We start from the raw sequence: 19,936 nt of genomic DNA on the forward strand, positions 1-19,936 counted from the left end.
TAAGGTCCCAAGCCCGGTGGTCCTGGAGGCGTCTGTTCCTAAATTCCTGTCCCTGGAGTCAGCTCTGCCGGTTGTGGCTGAAGTCTTGTGGTGTGTCTGGGCTGTGTATAACTCTTCCGCTCAAGAGGCAACTGACAATGTGGATGATCGGGACTCTTCCGTGCAAGGTGCCTCAATATAGAGATGGATGCTCTGACTTCTCCTGCCACACCCATGCTTCCAGCCCTGCCTGCCACGCCCATGCTTCCAGCCCTCCCTACCCCGCCCAGGGTACCAGCCCTGCCTGCCCCGCCCAGGGTTCAAAACTCTTCCTGCCACGCCCAGGCTTCCAGCCCTGCCTGCAATGCCCAGGGCTTCCTGCTTTGCTGGCTCCACCTCTGCAACCCTGCCAAGATTCTGTTTCCCTTTAGGGCCTGGTCCTCCGTCCCACCCCGTTTCGCCTCAACTCCACCGCCCACCTTGACTTGTTTCTAATGGTTTAGGAGCGTCTGGAATCCGTTTCTGTCATGCATCTCTTCTATTCTTGTTTCCCCTGGTTGTTGTGGACTTTTACTTTGTATTCCTCTTTCCTGTGTTATATTGTAGTTCTTTTTGTTCATTGGCTCCAAGGTGTGTCTTGTTAACCCTCATTCCTTTGTGTATTTATACCCCTGTGTTTCTTTTTCCTGTTAGTTGTCTGGTATTTTTGCATTGTACAGATATTCTTTTGGTGTCTCTTTGTATTTTGTACCTGTGTTCTTTGGTTTTAATAAATATATTTACTGCTTTTGGATGCAGCTCTCCAGCCTCATCATTACAGGTAGTCAATGGTTGCCAAAAGATGTTTAGTTAAAGCATTCTACCAAATATATTTCTCAGTGTTCATCAGAACAAAGAAATGTATATAGATTTGAAAACTCGAGGGTAAGTAAATGATGCCAGAATTTATTTTGGGGTGAACTGTCCCTAAATATAAATCCATTACATTTTCTATTGTGATTTTGGCAGGCTTTAATTTTTTTCAGCAGAGATGGATTCTGGTTGATTTCATTTTAGCCACATATGCTGTTGTCTATTATAGTATATTTAATGGTGACATTGTACTGTAGATGATTTGTATTTACAACATCTAGGCAGTATACATTTCAGCATTGCCATTACATTATTCCCAGATTCCAATTTTGGTAAAACCTCGACTTAGTTATTTTACAGACAGCATATTGTCTCCCATTTTTCCCCTTGCTATATTTGGCTCATTAATGTCGCACCACTGATTTTTTTTGTGCCACTTTCCGATTTTAGCTCATCTGTTTATGGGTTAGTAGCATATTCAGTGCCCTCTCTGTCACAAAGTCAAATCCGGGAACGTTGCAAAAAGACTTTATAACACATAGTCTAGGGTACACCTGAAAGACAATTAGATAGCTAACCACTCCACTGTTGTTTTGTTGGGTGGCGTGTTTGTTTAAATTATAGTAGTAAAAGTAGTTTGATCTTCAGCAGTCCATTCGCTCTCATCTGAGCTTGCAAAACGCTTATCTATATATCATGTAGCTTATTTTACAGATTAATACATGTAGTTGGCTTTAAATACAGTTATACATTTGCAGTACATACATTTACAAAAGTTTAGAACCGACCAAATTGATTGAGCTCTGTAACATGATCAACCGAGCGAATAAATTATTCTCTTGAAATACTTTAGTCAAAAGTAATTACAACAACTGATCACATTGATCAAAACCATCCACAGAACCAAACCTGACAGCTGGAAACGATGTACTGAGTGTCATACTGAGATCAACTTATACCCAGCAAATAAACTGTACTATAGTAAATAAAAGTTTGCTATAGATATCACAGTATTACTGCCTTGAGAAACAACACAGTAACTGGCGTTTTGTCAGTGAGTGGTTCAAACCTTCTGCACAGAGCTGAATTCAATATATATACTTGAAGAATATCTTTACGAAAAATCTTCCCTTTTGTACACCCCGGAAGACACAAAATAACTGTAAATTGTGAATTTACACATAATTACAAAGAATCTAGTGTTGTTAAAGGGAAATCCTATCAAACGAATATATTTAAGGGAAAGTATTAAAAAATAAATTACATCTATAAGTTCTTTCTTTTTTGCCTCAGTGTTAGTAATATTGGTAAAGGTAAACTGGATATTAAGTGCTTTTGTAAAGTGCTGAACTTTAAATGATATATTGACCTAGAAATGGGAAGTGTTTCTAATGCCTTGTCCTGCATAATGTCAGCTCAATTCTCCTAACATGTCCAATGACCGCATGGCCAAAGGGGTAATCCAAAGGATTATGGGACTGAAGCACAAATGACTCGTATTGCACTATGCATTGGCTCCTTTAAAGAGTCAGTTTGGTTTAGTATGTGTAATTTAAAGTTAATATAATGATAAGTTACAGTTTGTGTTTAAAAGGAACCTGATAGAGTTATTTTGTGGATGCTTATAAACCTTTCATAACCTCTCTTTGGGATTCTTTCGAGTTGAGTGAAAGTTACATTGATCTTTACAAATGTTTTGACTATTCAGACCAGCCACAGCATCGCCTACATTCTTTGTGAAGGCACCCATCTTAAAATAGTGGGAGCTTTGAATAAATGTTTCTGTGGAACAATTGAAGGTCATGGCATTGATTGTGGGTGTCAGATCTTGCTGTTCTCCAGGTGCGAGTCAATGTGCTTGATCAAGGCATCATCAGGGTAACCGACAGGGAAGATAAGCTGGCACAGTGGGCAGCTCCTGACATCACCCTCCTCCTCAGTCTCCATCCACAGCTGTAAAAAAACATCCAATTGGTGCTTGATTCCGATACCAGACATTTGATGTTTTAAGGGACAAAAAAATATATATATACTTACGTTGATAGATGGCCAAGACTGAGCATGCTCTGCGTGCAGGTATCCAGGTGGGTGGCAGCTAAGGGTGTTTGGGCGGGACGGAATGGGGAAGGCGGAGCAAGAGGCGGGGCCTCTGGTGCTCAACGAGGGACTAGACACACCCAGTGTTCGCGAAGGACTGATGGGATGAGGGCAGGGCCACTCCTCCTCATCCTCTGAGGACTGGGGAGGCTGCGGAGATGGGTGAAGTGATGCCGGGCTGGGCTGAGGCTCAAAGTGCAGGTGGTCAGAATGGTGGAAAGACAGCTCCCTGGACAGCCGTGGAGTTTCGGCCAAACCCCCGTCTCCTCCCACCCCTTGAGAACTCTGTCTTTGAACTAACATGTTTCGGCCTCCCCCATGTTGCTGCTGTTGTTGTTGCTGCTGTTGCTGCTTGTGGTAGCTGTCCACATACGGCCGGGGTTTCGGCAATGTCGACACCGGATCCAGAGTGAATCGTGGTGGACGCTGATAAGCCGATGGATCAGCCACTTCGGAGTAACTGCGTCGTCCCTGGAAACTGGCCCTTAGGTGGTGGGAAGTGGGCCTGCAGGAATAGGAGGCAGGGCCATCGCTGAGATCCGGCAGAGGTGAACGCCGGTGCATGTCAGGGGAGAGCCGCTGTAGCACAGGGGAGCGGCGCTGGGTCACAGGGGAGTGACGCTGTTGTATTGGGGAATGCCGTTGTTGGATAGGGGAATGACGCTGGGGAACGGGGGAATGCCTCTGGTGAGGGACAGGAGAGTGGCGCTGAACTGAAAAATAGACACAGATGATAAGAAAATAGGCGAAGAAAGCTTCAAAGAATCACATGAGACTATGAACAAATAATGAAGACAATTATAAGAAATGTAACAAATATGGTTCCATAAAGGGATAGTTCACCCCAAAACAGAAATTTCATCATAATTTACTCACCTTTATGTAATTATAAATCTGTTTGACTTTCTTTCTTCTGCAGAACACAAAAGAAGATATTTTGAAGAATGTTGGTAACCAAACAACATTGGCTCCCATTGACTTCCATTGAATGGGCACAAAACCACTGAGACATTTCTCAAAATATCTTCAGTTTTTTGTATGACATTAGGGTATTTAATGATGACAAAATTTAAATTTTTGGGTGAACTGTCCCTTTAAATATTATATTTTTTTACTTGGGAATAAACCCTCTTCCTAGAATTAAATGCTATTAATTAATTGGTGCTGTCTATATAGAAAATGTTTATTTTAGTCTGAACTACTTCAACTTTATTTTAAATGTAGGATCACCCAGTATAGATATTTGGTGACTGATACAGGAAGAATTTGATCTTACCACCAGAAGAATAGCTTGAAAGGAATATGAATGAAAAATAAGCTTGCAATAAATGAAACCCATCATGACTTTATCTACAAAGTCTGTAATGACTTCCCCCTTCTACCCATGTTTCCTCTTTGAGATATTTTCATTATTTTTTTTCCTGTGCATTTAACCCCAGCACCTGTGCTACTTTTACTCCCTACCAGAGGGCATGCAAAATTTGTACAGAAAATGCATCTGTCTCTCTGAATTAGGACTAACGTGCGTATGTTGAACTTCCTGCAATCGTGAGATTGCAATCAGCTATTTAGAGAAATCAGTCCCACTATCTATGAATCAGTAGTTTTTTCTCTCCATCGCCGCTTCTGCTTTTGGTTTGGTTTCATATATCAAATAAGCTTGTGTGGTTTGGTGCAGGGGTGCTAAAACGATAAGGAGGAAGGTTGTTTATGTTCTCAAAGTCTTAAAAAGAGACTTGTGGCGTGAGAGGCGATCAGAACAGAATCATGTCCGCAGAAATGATCCTTGTGCAATTTAACGAAATGGCAAACCAGTACACAAGGCTAAAAAAAGCACAAGTTTACGCAAGCACTGGGCTGAATTTCGATGAGTTTGACTAAATGGATCTATTATAAAAGAGGCTCATTAAAGCACAAAAAACAATATTTATTGGCTAAAGTTAGCGATGTGTAGGTGGACTAGAGGCCATTACAAGTACACATAATCTTTGTTTAAACTGTGAAATGAAAACGAATCCCGACAGGCAATAATAATTATTTGAAAACAATAGCAAAGATACAGCAATAATATTTATATAATTCATGTCAGTGGTAAAGATAACAAAATGCCAAATCAAACGTCTTCAAGTGGAGTGGTTTTTATAATAATATGAATACTTTGGATATGTCATTTCGTGTTTAAAAACTCAAAAGTGGAGCTAAAAACACATTTCAAAAGTCCAAGGCCCCAGCATCACAGTAGGTATTTTTCCCTCATCCCTCCAAATGAAAACCTGAACATCAAGCATCCATATATGTGTTTCAATAATGTTAAATATATATAATAAAGATGATTGTGGATGCTAATACCTGGGCTTGCTGGCTCCTGTGAGGCCTTCCGCAATATCTCGGTCTGTTTGGAAGTCAGAGCCTGTAACTTGCCCAGCTCCTCTGTAAGTTCAGTGTATGCCAAAGCCAAATTTACCCTAATGTAGAAAAGGTGAGAGACAGCGAGACAGAGGGGAAATGCAAGTATACTGTACTGTTGTAACATTAAACACATAATCAGCATCATATCCTGTAATCACATCAGTGCCTAGTTGTATAAGAAATAATGAATGTGACACGCTATTGAGCATAACAAGTACGTTTGTGACAGTTGGTCAAAAAGTTAACAGCAATCTGACCCCTAATTGACCCGCCAGCAAGAACGCAATGTCCTTGATACCTCACACAACCTCTTGATATTCTAACATTAAACTACAGTATTTCATGTTTATTAATAATTTAGATATGATCAGATCAAACACCATCAATAAAATAAATGATATAAATTAGTAAGTTTGCCTCAGATACAGGAGACATCTTTTTTAGTTATCAGAAAGTTTTAGTAACTGTGAATCATGCCAGCTCACATTGATGCAATGAAACAGAAACTCTGACATCATATGCACTTTATCTGATTACATGCACGCCAAATTTACAAAAACCTCCAGTGCTTTATTTTAAAAAGACTCATCACTTTTCAGATGGTGTCAGATACCCAAGGACAGACATTTCAGTTTTACGTGGAATGTAGGCACGTGAGACCACTTGTTTTTTTAAGACTTGCATGCATTTGCATGAATTTGAGAGCCACAGAGGGGCCATTCGTTTATTAGGGCTGGGCAAAAAAAATCAGCATATTGTTCATTCATTGCTTAATTAACACGGCAGATGCGAGTGTGTCGTAGAATTAAACATCACCTTCACATAAAAGGCAGCCTCTATTTACAGCTAATTGTGTAAAAAGTTAATGTAAAATAACCTGACCCTGTTTGATCAAGGTAAAGTATATGACTGATCTGTTTCAATATACCCAAGTGTACCCAAAGGTTTGTGCCTCTTCATTTCGTTTTTTAATTCACCATTGTAATCTGATGTTTACTGATATTTTATTAGAAATATCTATAGGATTTATATTAAATCTATAATCATTGACCCGAATCGAGAGCTTGTGAATCGGAATCGAATCGGAACATCGGAATCGATATCCAGCCATGAAAATTGTAACTGCCAAGCTGTTGCTTAATAGATTTTTACTTATTTAAGTAATCACACACAATGCGTTTCTTTCCTGTTAGACGATTTTGTTAGACTTTCAATTTGTTTTCAGTTGGCAGGGACGTTTCCGTGCGGTTTAAGGCCCGATTCACATGTCTTGTCATTTCCACGCGCATACCCTTTCGTTCACAAGTGATAAAGCGACATTATCCCATTCATTATCCGCAACCGTTGGTGTGTGTCTAGTGATGTGACAAAGTTGAGAAATCTTCAATTTTATGCAAATGAAGAGGGACTTTCAGAAGCGACAGCCAATAGGAAAATGGTAGAGCTAACGTGATCAGTGGATGTCGTAACTCAGGGAACCACAAGTGGGAACGCCCACTGGCGACTTGCAGCGACAAAGTCGCTTATAATCTGAACGCAGCAATATTTTTTAAAATAAAAAATATTCAGATTATAAGCGACTCACGGCTTTGGCGGAGAGTCTGATCGCCTGAAGTTAATTCTTTTTTAAAGAGCGCTTTGTCATACAAATCTTTTCCATTCTCCAATCAAATGAATGGATCGGTAGGGCTTTCGTTGTGGTGAAGGAACTTTGAAACGACTGGAGACAGCAATGATGGAGGAGAAACTTGTGGAAATCAATAAAACACTGTAGTTTTTAAATAATTAAATAACGTGCTGTCAGAGTTGACAAGAACCTTTGAATACTTTTTATTAGTTAGATATTTGTACAACCCAGTGACAAATATAAAGGGTGACTAATAATAATGATTTATGCCAAAATAAATCACAAAATATGGAGATACAAGTTTTCAGAAGGACAGCAGCGATATAAAACATGTCAAGCAGTTTTAAGAGACTAGTTGTTCGTATATAGTGTCTGTTGCACATGACTACATGAAAGGGATACGAAAACACAAGACGGCAACAAACCTTTAAAGAACACTGTGTATGATAAGGAAGAGTTTAAATGAGTCACCAACCACCAAGGAGGTCTGGTGGAAGGTTGTCACATGACTAAATGCTTCTTTCTCAACCCCACATACACACACATTACACACGGCCTCAATAAACCTGCATTAGAGAAACCTAAATAATTGAGAACTATTTCAATAGTCTATCTTTATTAAGACTACTTACTGAAAAAAATGTCCCCTTTATATAGGCACCAGATCTTTCAGCCTTAGTTTATATTCATAGAGGTCAGATTAAACCACCGACCAATCAGTTTAAACCAGCTCACAACAACTAGTGTTTTTCTATGTTCTGCTCTGCTGCGTCCAATGAGCCATACAGTAACATCCTTACCGTACTGACTACATGCATCCTTCATTTGGCCCTCTGGGCATCTTGAGCGTCCACCAACCGAGTCAGTGGTAATGAGTTGCGTTTGTCCTCAGTTACCAAACTCTGCCATCTGACTCTCAAGTCTCATTTGATAGAGACTATATATCAGAGAGGTATTAACAGCAGATTTAGATGACGTGTGATAATTTTTTCTCACCTCCACACACATATACTATGTGTCTATGACACTTCCGCACTTAGCGGAGACGTCTGAAGAATGTGTAAATGTGTATTCCGCTACATATTCATTAAATATACTTCAGGGTATGTATGTGCCGTGTAAGCGTGCAGAAAAGTGGGTGTGTGTTCGTGATTCAACACTGTGCTTCCTTTTTTAATGAACTAAAAAATAAGTGCTGTGAAGTTTGAGAAAGGGATTCTGTTGAGCAGCTGTAGAACAAGAACAAAATGTAACAAAAAGTACGAGTGGGAGGATGTGTGTGTGTGTTTAATGTGAATATTGATGATCATGTAGAGTGAGCGTATGTGTGTCCGTGTGGGGGAGGAAGTGTGTGTGGGCAGCTTGAGCGATGTCTGACCTTTGCTCTGAAACTAGAATATATAATATTTGTCTTATTCAAATATTAGCTATAAGGCTTCATGAATTTAAAGTATCTTTAATTTTTCAGTGAATCATTGCCTCCATCCAACTTAATCAGCACGGCCCACATGTCTCATACTTCCACAGAATCAAAAAGAAATAAGCAAAATGTAAATATAATAAATAGTGTTGAAATAATGATCATAAAAACGTTTTAAAATCACACCAAATAGCCTATGGATGTGAGTCAAAAATACATGCTAGCTATCTTTAAACTTGAAAGACCTTCTTTGCATGTTAGAACATCAGGGAAGCGTTTCGCTACTCAGCAGTAAGTACTCAAATGAGGCAGTATCTATATATGCACTGCTAGCAACAAAATGACGTTGAATGGGCCCCAAAGCCAAGCGAAGTATCACACGACCCTCGGGTTTATGACCGGCATATTGTCTCAGCAACTTGATCACACACATAAAAGTATAAACAGAGGAATGCCTCCCAAGATCACAGCTCTGATTTCAAAATAAATAAATAAGATAGCATAATTAATCCATGCTGTGTTTCGCTGTCACTAGGTAACTCGTATTTCATCAGTAGGTGTTGAAAATGCTATGGTTCTAGTTTAAGCAGCCGCAAAGTTGTATTAAGGTGACAGTATGTGGGTTGTTTTGGGTGGTGTGACCTGCTTTACTCTATCGAATACTTATTTTTTACATTTGCATGCAGATTTTAGAACTCATAACAATTGTGAGACTAAATAGATACTTTTCGAATCAAATCCAAAACCTTTCAAAAATCAATGTCGCACACCACAGGACCCCATAAAATATACTAGCGAAGGCACAAAAAAGTAATTAAAATTGTTAAAAATATAAAAGAAACATGCAAATTCCCTTTTAAATATAAAAAATAACACTTTCATAAATATTTGATGTTGGATTCATAAAAATGCATCATAATGCGTGTTTATGAACAGTACGTGTCGATCAATCATTTTAAATAAATAGCATGGTGTAGACTTTGATTACAAACCTTATTTTTTATTAAATTTTTATATATATTTTTAACATTGCTGCTATATTTATCTTATATATAAAAAACATCTATAAAACAATCAGAAATGCCAATTTCAATCTGAAGGCAAATCAAACAATGAGTCAACCACTGAATCAAGCTGCACATTTTGTTCATCTCTCTATGAGTCTGTGGCAATGAAAACGAAAACAAATCTAACTATTTTCCTAATAAACCACCCTTCAGAAAAAAGACAAAAACATCAAAAACTACCACTGAGTAACTGCACGTTAGGTTTTAGGCTTTTTCTGTTAAATCACGGCTCTTACAAGAACCAGCGAACAGAGAGGGGGAGTGAAGTGTGAAACTGTGAGGTACAGAGAGACGTAGGCATTACTGCGACCTTCCTCTCCAAGACTCCCTGTTTCACTTTAACAAAGGCTACTTTCAGTCACCTGTATTCTCTTCATCTTCAGTTAGACCTTAGAAGTGTATTTGACACTCTGGAAGTGGTTTGGAGATTTGCCAATAGTTATACTGCCCCCTGCTGGATTTAAGCCCATAACAAGGACCGGAAAAATAAGAATATAAGGTTTAGTTTAATTATTGCTGTGAACATATGAATGTCATATAATCGTTTAAATAATAGCAAATAATTCATGTAATATTAATCTCTAATCTTTTTTTCCAATTATTTAAATCCACAGCATGGGTGTCTTCTCCTTGCACCTACATACAACAATCTAAATATATAATTTTCTTTACTTTGACTATACAACTTTTGTTTTGTGATGTGGGTGTTAAAATCGAGTTAACAGACACTTACTGCTCATCGCCAACTTTCTTAATCCATTCCACATCACACTGTCCACACGTGGAGCTCACCTCCTTTGGAAAAATGAAACATATGATGCATTACACCTGCTGCGAACAGTGCTGGAAAAACAGTAATGACTGTCAGTAAAACTAAATCAGTGGCTTGTGGCATCATGATCTTCTGGAAAATGATACACATAAAAGTAGGTTTATTTCCATCTGTGCGGTTTGTGCTTTGGTATATACAAAAAATGCTGTTTTTTTAAACCCATGGTTGGGTGAAATATAGTCTCAGCCTCAAGACGTCACGCCCATGGACAGTTGGCCGATAAACGTCTGATGCATAAGTCACACTTTTTTGGAAACACTTCAGCAAGTTTGAAGTCGTCATCTGATTGGTAAAATTTCACAGGATTTCCGGTAGACCTTCATGCCGCCTTCTTTAATGGACCGCCCTTGAAACAACACAGACTCATCTGATCTAAGAAGAAAGCTGTCATGTTTCCAACGGTTGCTTTAAGAATTCATCACGATCGACTACACGCTCAATTCTTAAAAGTATGCAAGGTTCGCAGCATGAACTTATAATCATTTTGTTGGTGTTAACTTTTGACACATGAATTTTCACCGGTCTGTTACTGTGGGGACATGCTTCTAAACATGATGCGGCTCAAAACAAAACGTGATTGGTTGCTTTACCTGTCAGTCATATGGCCTTGGCCAAAGAAAGCGGCAATAAGTTCCAGACCTTCAGTACTGAAGGTCTGGCTACGCGAGACTAGTTAAAATATGGACAGAAAAAAATGTTGGGTTATGAATGAACCTATGTTGGGTTGTTGTTACTCAACCATTTTTGTGTGTGTGTGACTGACCCGTTGTCTCTGATTGCTTTGTAGTTCTCTGAGCTCTTCTCGTAATCGCTCGCATTCAGCCTTTAGCTCCTCCTCTCTCTGACACGCCCCCTGAGCCTCATGCCGTGCCCCCTCTAACTCCGCCTCCAAACGCTGTAATTTGAGGTCAGAGAGGGTGTCCAGACTTCGGGAGCTCTGGAGAGTCATGGGGCAGTCTAGCACTGGGGAATAGACAGTAATTATAATGAAATTAGAATATCAGGAAATGAATTTATTATTTTATATTGTATATTATTGCAAAAAAGATAGAATCATCAGTGAAATTGTCTTCAGATTACTTAAGAAATATTGAGACAGTGCTGCCTAAATTATATAGTACTTCATACAGTATCTGAGTTCTATCTGTCAGATGAAATCAAACATGACAATTTCACTCTACATACAGGTGTTCCTAAAATGGCCGCATCTTGTCATCTCAAAATATCCTGTCTGATCTGAGATTGTGGACAAATGGTCTATAAACACGTCTTTGAAGTTACAGACTACAAAGACCTCATCTGCCTCTCAAAACAGGGTTTAACAAGACAATAAGGCACATTATTCCAAATAAATTTAAAATAAATTTTAACTTCAGTCGCAGTTGCGTTTTCATGAACCTGCTTATCCACATAAGAAAATGGTTTGCAAGCATACATAATTTTCATCGGGTCTATTTCCAATTTGTGGCAGTGCCAAAGATTCAAATTAGATTACATGATTGTAATCCATACATTTATTTCATTGATACAATACTTAAAAATTTATTAATGATAAATGTCAATGCTTCCAAATATCTTGCTTAAATGGAAAAGAAATGTGTCATTGTTTTCGGATATTTTTTCTGAAAGAAAAAGTGTATGGGACAACATAATTATCAGATCTATTCTTTTGGAAGAGTGTTTTTGAAATTTGTTCAAGTATGCTGACTCACTATGGACAAATAGCCAAGAGAGAATATAATCCACAATTGCATTGTCTATTTGCCAAAACGTAAACACCGGTCCAGAAGCACTTCATGTTTCTTTTTTTTTATTTCACTTATGTAATTAAGTCTCAACGATGTTAACAATTACGTTAGTTTTTAAATGATCTGTAAGTTGTATTTTGGTCTACTGTTTGTCTAGTGTTAGAAAACAGAAGTGCTTCCGGACCAGTTTTGTTTACATTGCGCAAAACGGTCTATAGAGTTAGATTATTCAATGAGATGGAATTGTAAATACTTATCAGCCAATAGAAACTGTCTGTGAAAATGATAGTAAAGGGTTTTGCTCCAGAATAAATAAGGCCAGGTTTCAAACTTAACTCCTCCTTTACTTCATGCACATCTGAAACCTTGAAGTAGGAGAATTCAAGACTGAACTATTTACTGTTAGAGCGCCCGGCTTCTCACCCCCGGCGTGGGCACAGTGATTCAGCCGCTCATAGAAAAGCTGTCCTTGAGGCAGCAACTATTGTGACAGTTCAGCAATAAGCAAGCAGAAAGTAATACACCCCTGCACGCCTACATCTCACACCAAACTAGTGAAATGGATTTTTACTCACTCTTCTACATTTGCATGTAATATGTGTATTCATAAACATGCAGACATATCTGACATCATCCCTGTGTTGTGTTTATTTTATTGGTGCTACTGGACAATCTCTGTTGCATAATTGGCTTGAATTCTCTGAGATTATTAAACTTTTGCTCTGAGCCTCCAGGTGAAATATCTCAGCATGAATTGACAAGGGTTTGACTTAAATGTTTTAAATTCCAGAAAGAGTAACAGGTGAGAGGTTACGATTCTCGGTTTGTTATTTGTGAACATCAATTTGACGAAGGAAAGATAGTAAAGAGAGGAAAAGGAAATACACCGAGAGAAAATGCAACACTGGCATCATGAAAATATGATGAAGATGAGATGACCAATGTTTGGCCTGTTTGAAGTCCTTTAAAGCCACAATATGGAAGAATTGTTTAATGAGGAACAATTCTTAGCATAAGAACACAGTATAAATGAAACATTTTGTATTTATTATAGTAAACTGTATAATACAGTACACTACAATATTTTGTAGTATTAACTATTGGATAAATCATAGCAGATACTGTATAGGCCTTCTATAATATTTACTATGACTCAAAAACCCGAGTGTCTGGGAATGTTTGTATGCTTTTGAAATGCATTTTCTCCTGGTTCATATGTCTCGTCGATATAGAATAAAATTTTAATATTTATCAGTGGTACTCTCATTTGTGAGATTTTCATTACCAACAGTATGGCCAGTTTGACAGCCCACCAATAACATTCGGGCTTCCAGCAGTAAGAACGCCTACTTTCAGCCAACAGTACAGCGACCCGGTGACCCTCAGAGATAAAATCGCTGTCAGTGTTAATGGCTTACAGTAATAACAGTAATAATGGCTTATAGAGCAAAAAAGTTTCTCTCATTTCCATGATATTATAACAATGCAAGACTTACTATGCGAGTCAGGGCTGTGTAGCTGCAGATACTGCATGTCTTTGTTGTGTAACTGTGTGTTGAGCTTGTGTAGAGAACTCTCCCTCTGCCTCAGAGCCGATTCCAAACTGTGGATCCGCTCAACATGTTTTTCCACCAGAGATGTCTGAGAGAAAGAAAAAGGAGAGACAGAGAGAGAGATTCAGAAAGAGTAAGAAGTTAAAGATTAAAAATGAAACACCACAAGTACAGAGAGTAAGAGAGGCAATGAGGGACTGATCAAAGGTAGACAGTGTTAAGAGGCCATTACTTTCACCATGAAGACTTCTGCTGGTCGTGTCCGTAAGGACAGCAATAAAAGATGAGAACATGTACAGATGTAAAAGCTCATAGCTGGCTGAGTGTTTAGAGAAGTGGAAGGCACAGATGCCGAAGCGCTTAAATCATGCAATTTTCAAAACCCAGTTCCTGGGTCACAGTCAATTACGGAATCATTCGAGCCCCGTGTTCAAAATTGAGGATGCAAATGTGCATATGATTAAGTGGTTGTATATCATCATCCACTAATAGAAGTGCCTGACTGAGCTATTTTGGAGCCAAATCAAATTCGCTCGGCTCTGTAGCCAGTTAGAACGTATGCACGGTACAAGATTAATCAAGTGGACACCTGGTTGGATGAAAGCCTGTGGCACATGGAGAGGCTAATTATCACAACTGCCCATCCGCTCCTCAGCCAAACTTAGCCTGGGTGGATGTCAGGGGAGGGTGTGAAGCATAACATGAATGTTATAATAGGAGAACTCTCACCATCTTGTCAAGGTCTCGTTGAAGGCTGGTCTTCTCCATGTGAATCTTCTCATAGGCCTGAATGACATCTTCCAGCTGTTCTTCACGTTCTTTGCTCTTCTGAAGCTGAAGAACATATATACACAAACAGATTATGCTTACCTGTCTTCCCATATAGAATACAGGTGTCCCATGATACAATGGACCCCCCAAAAGCCTAAAGTGAGAACACACCCACAAGTGACATCATGCTTGCAAAAGTAGACTTTGTTTTAAAATAGAGAAGGGCAGAACAATATCCATTGTCATTATTTTGGTTGTTTTTTGCAATATACAATAGCGGCTAAAGGTAATGTCCAACTTAGTCAAATTGATGCCTTCACAATATTTAATAAAAATATTGAATGCGTCTGGTGAAGCTCAGTTTTGGGAGAAATTTAAGGTGGCTAGGCACAAAATTAAACATGATACGAGATCAAAGATCAAACTATTTTTAAAATATGAATACTGTCACGTGTAATTATGTTTTTCATGTTATTTTACACCTGCAGTATATTTTGCAGCGCGATATCCTGACGCAAATCAAAAAGGAAAGAAGCATTTGTCCCAGCAAAGTAAAATCCAACCAGATTTGACTGGCTCGTATTGGCATGAGGGGGCTGTGGGGGTGTCCCGTATGCCACCACTCAAAGCCTGTGTAATTCTGTAATCCATCTGGCTACAAAGGCAGCAGAATATGTAAGAGGATAAAACGATTTATAGACACAGAGGGTGTTCTAGCTGATGAGAAATATCACAAAAACTCATACTATCACAAACACGCTGGTAGCATCGCCTGCCCTTTCGTACTTATGGAGACGTGTAAGCATCTACTTCAATTATTCCATAACGCACCTTTCTGCACTGATCCTTTGACTTTAAAAGATAATGGTTGTTTTCATCTCACACAGTAGAATGTTTACAGAGACAAAAGAACAGAACAGAGTTTTTATTTTCAATTGCCTCTCTCATCTCTGAGACTTTTATAATTATTGCCTGGGAGATAAGAAGCAATGCGAACGGACTTACTTCATTGTTCAACAGCATGCCAGCTTAGATGTTTCCAATATTAAAACATGTTTGATTAATTTAATATTTATTTTAACAGCTTCTTTCTTTCAGTAGCTTGTAGTGTAGCAAACTAGGTTACATTTAACATCTTTAATATAGCATTTTTTTTTCTCAACGTAGCTTTCCCAACCATATATAAAGGTAAGAAAATAGTGCAGAAGAACAGAAAGTGAAGAATGAAATAGGCAAGCGAAGACAGCGTAGAAGAATAACAAGTATACACACAAAGCACCAGACGTCAGCGATAGTGAGGGAGGTGTGGGATAGAGAAGAACAGATGACAAAGAGAAATCTGTCTCTTTAAGCAATGATGCTGGGTGGCTATGGAAACACATAGCGAGCATCATTAATTAATGAGATGCTTCACCAGGCAATGAGCCGACTGATGCAGAAAGAGAGAGAGAGAGAGAACGAGAGAGAGAGAGAGAGCATGATCATCACATTTACACTCCACATCACAGCCAGTTGAGAGAGACTGCAATGAGTGAGGTTTAGGCAAGCAAAACCAAAGGCTTTGTTGTCTGTGTTACGCAAGGCTTTTGTCACGGATGACTGAGCATACAAAGTAGTTGAGTTCTACTTCATTACCCTACTAATCTTGTTTTCTCTCTTATCTTTTTTATTTTGTGATGTAATCCAGATTAACTATAAAGTAGAGCCAAATTACAATATAAAAAGGGATTGTTTCACTTAGCAAAACAACAGATGGAATGTGCTTCAGAAACAGGTGGATGTCTGTGTGTGTGTGTGTGTGTGTGTGTTTTGCAGGGTTGGGTAAAATTCAGAATTTAAGAAATTGGATCCCTTTTGATTTATGAGTTGGATTTGATCGAATTGGCTAAGCCCCTCTGGATGTTAGTTAGGGAATGGGAATGTCAGAAAAGGAAATTTACTAAATTGCATTTTCAAGACATAGACATATATTTACAGAAGACATTTACTAGTCCAAAAAAACAATATAGGCAAGAATAGAAACTTTCTTGGGGGTTTTGCAAGGTCTTGTAAGCGTGTTTTATATTTGTGTGACTTTAAGGGATGTCATCATCTAGTTGTCCGGAACCTGTATAAAATTATTTGTTCTGTTAAAAACAAAAAAGGTATTTTGAAGAAGGTAAAAAGATAAACAGTTCTGGGTCCCCATTGACTACCCTACTATGGAAGTCAATAGCGCTCCAGATCTTTTTGGTTACAAACATTGTTCCAAATATAATTCTTTGTGTTCAGTAGAACAACAAAATTTACACAGGGTTGGAACAACTTGAGGTTAAGTAAATTATGTAAAATCTTACATTTTACATCCAGTATATTCTGTATTCTTCTTCACCCAACTACAGTAAGTAGCAAGTCTTTAAAATTTAAGGGATAGTTCGCCCAGAATTGCTCTACCTCAAGGTGTTCCAAACCTGCATAAATGTTGTTGTTCTACTGAACACAAAGAAAGATATTTGTATATCTTTGTATATATATATATATATATATATATAGTAAATACAATTTTAAAGCTAGCTTTATGTTTTTGGTGATAAAAGATTTGCATTGTAAAAAATGTTTAAGTACATCAAATTGGTTTAAATTTTGTCAATGCCTACATTATTTCAACTAATAGGCAATCATTTTTTTTTAAAGCAACACTATAGAACTTTTGTTCACGGCTTCCCCATGTGGTTAATAAGCGCAATTGTCTGATACCAGTAAGCTTCCTCGTGTTCAGTGCAATACACGTAAATTTGATTGATAAGGTGATGTAAACGGCGAGTGCAGAAACTTTGTTTGAAAACCTTGTCACACTCTTTCGAAGGCAGGGGATGATCGGGGGCTGTGTGAATTTACAGAGTGTGGTCATAGCCACAATGAGGCTGCTCAGGTAGCATCAGCAATATAATTAATCTGGTTAAGAGTTGTTTTGCCACTGAAATCATTTTGGAAACCTTATCTTAAGGTCGAGAAACTACAAAGTGTTGTTCTCAGTTACAAAAGCTCAATAACGTCAAAATTGAATGACTTGTAAAGCTAATTTGATTGAACTTAAAGATCGTTTATCACAGGCAGTTTCTGCCAATCTCATATTAATCTTGAGTGCCTATACAGTAGTATCGCATACGTTGTATCTTCGAAGAGTATTTAGTTTCAACAAATTAATAAACGCTGTACCAGCTGTACATTTACATTTAGTCATTTAGCAGACGCTTTTATCCAAAGCGACTTACAAAGAGTTCGGAGAGCAATAAGTGAAATGTCATACAAAGAGCAATGGTACAATAGGTGCTAATACAAAGTTACTAGTTTCAACAAAAGCAAGACCACTACCTGTTGAGAGAAGTGTAAGTTTTTTATTAATTTTCTTAATTTGTCTGTCAAGTATCCGCCGAAGAGGTGTGTTTTAAGTAGTTTTTTGAAGGTTGTGAGAGATGTGGTTGACCGGACCGCATTGGGAAGATTGTTCCACTAGGAAGGAGTTGTGAAGGAGAATAAGCGGGAAAGGAATTTAGTGCCCTTATGAGAAGGCATTACAAGGCGCCTTCAGAGAGATGAAAAGGGTTGTCACATGAGCCCTTCTGGGCTGTTGGAAGATGAGGCGTGCTGCTGCATTTTGAACCAGTTGAAGTGGTTTAATAGCCTTTGCAGGAAGACCAGCAGGGAGAGCATTTCAGTAGTCCAACCTTGAGATTATCTGGGCCTGGACAAGGAGTTGTGCCGCATGCTCAGCGAGGTAGGGTCTAACCTTGCGAATGTTAAATAAGGCATATCGGCATGATTGCGTTGTCTTAGCAATGTGATCATTGAAGGACAGCTGTTCATCAAATATGACTCAGAAGTTCCTTGCTGATTCGGAGGGAGTGAGTGCCAAGTGGAATTACCAAGCTGAATGGTGAGAACCGTGTTGGACCGTGGGGTGTGCCGGAAACACGAGTAGTTCTGTCTTGGCTGGGTTAAGCTGCAGGTGATGCTCTTTCATCCAAGCTGAGATGTCATCTAGGCAGGCTGTTATGCGAGCTGCTACAGTGGTATCGTCTGGGTGAAACGAGATGTAGATCTGGGTGTCGTCAGCATAACAGTGATACGAAAAGCTGTGTGCCTGTATGATGGGTCCTAAGGATGTCATGTAGATGGAAACAAGCAGCGGTCCAAGCACCGATCCTTGAGGGACCCCAGTGATCATATGGTGAGCAGTGCACCTTGAACACCTTGAATAATCTGCCGGAGGGGTAGGATTGGAACCAGCAGAGAGGGGAACCTGAGATTCCTAAGGATGACAGGCTTGCTAGCATGACGATTATTTCCAGTACGATTATTTCCGGAAAAACACGAGCTGGGTGGGACTAGTGGGACGAGTGTGATGGAACTACTGCATGAGCAAGTAACACATCATTACATGAATTCCTTTGTGTTTTGTACATTATGCACGTACACGCCGATTGCCAACAAAACATAGTTTTGACTTAGTTTGACTTTACGCCTGCAGTTCATGTCTGGCATCTTTAGCACTAGGGCCGCGCCATTTATCAGTTTCAATCGATCTCCAAATCCAGTGTTATATCTACCATTTATATAACATGCATCACTGAAATGCCATGAATAAACAGACACAGCTTAACTTCACTATCGCAAGAGTAACGAGCTGCACCCCATCTTGACGCAGCGCAGATAATCTTGATGGTAAGCGGGTCTCGCTCGTCGGTTGCCACGTGGGCAGGCTCTTTCTATCATCTGAGGGTCTGAATGATTTATTTGCCGTTGCGACACTGACTTACATTAACATTCATTGAATTTAGCTATGGAGAGTGTGTGTGTGTGTGTGTGTATTTGTGTAAATTCCCCTCACCTCAAGGGTCAGCATGTTGACTCTCTGTTGCAGGCTGCCATTTTCTGACTGGAGCAGGGCAGTGTCCTTGGTTTCAAAGGAGCAATAAGAATTTCTGTCATCTCCAAACTCACTTATCATGGGGAACTGCATGCACAAAGAGCAACACAATGGTCATCACATGCAAAAATCACCATTATACAAAATTCAGAATGCAATAGTTTAAAAGACATTTAAACAACATGAATTCCCAAATTAAGAACATATCTGTACAAGACTAACATACATTTAGTAATTTTCGGATTCATATCATGCATTGCGGAATATTACAGTATATTCCTTGTCAGTTTGGCCAATGCAGTAGTTTGTATTAAGCATAATATATACAATAAAAGTAAAATAGTAGTAAACTGAAAAATGCTTATTTAAATTATAACATTTTCTAAAACGTTCTTAAGATGCCCTTTAGATGATCACCCATGTAGCAATACAGTATATGATCAGTCACACAAAACATCCATATAAAGAGTTTCAGTTCAGTTTTTTCTTGGGTAATTACCAAGATATCCGCAAATGACCCAACAAGCATTCCACTGTATAAATGCGAGTGGGCGACTCTGTAATTTGGGGGATTTAACTCACTTAGCCAGTCACTTTATATCAAACAGTCCTTTTCCATTTAGAAGGGCCCGCTTAGGCTACAAGTTCAGCTTCTACATCATCATCCACCAC

General features: G+C 38.9%; 1 protein-coding gene across 1 annotated transcript in view; it reads right to left on the minus strand.

The window, feature by feature from the left end:
* Positions 1-571: 571 nt before the first annotated feature.
* tbkbp1 (TBK1 binding protein 1) overlaps positions 572-19,936 on the minus strand; it is a 37,804-nt gene continuing 18,439 nt past the window's right edge. Inside the window, exons 3-10 of the mRNA XM_079477136.1 lie at positions 19,226-19,351; positions 14,314-14,418; positions 13,528-13,672; positions 11,047-11,246; positions 10,185-10,246; positions 5,278-5,393; positions 2,869-3,641; positions 572-2,784 (exon numbers count right to left, since the gene is read on the minus strand). Coding sequence (XP_079333262.1) covers positions 2,653-2,784; positions 2,869-3,641; positions 5,278-5,393; positions 10,185-10,246; positions 11,047-11,246; positions 13,528-13,672; positions 14,314-14,418; positions 19,226-19,351 — 1,659 coding nt within the window. The 3' untranslated portion in view covers positions 572-2,652. The remainder of the gene's footprint in view (positions 2,785-2,868; positions 3,642-5,277; positions 5,394-10,184; positions 10,247-11,046; positions 11,247-13,527; positions 13,673-14,313; positions 14,419-19,225; positions 19,352-19,936) is intronic.

This window comes from Barbatula barbatula (genome assembly GCF_947034865.1).
Source record: "Barbatula barbatula genome assembly, chromosome: 16".
Taxonomy (NCBI): Eukaryota; Metazoa; Chordata; class Actinopteri; order Cypriniformes; family Nemacheilidae; genus Barbatula; species Barbatula barbatula.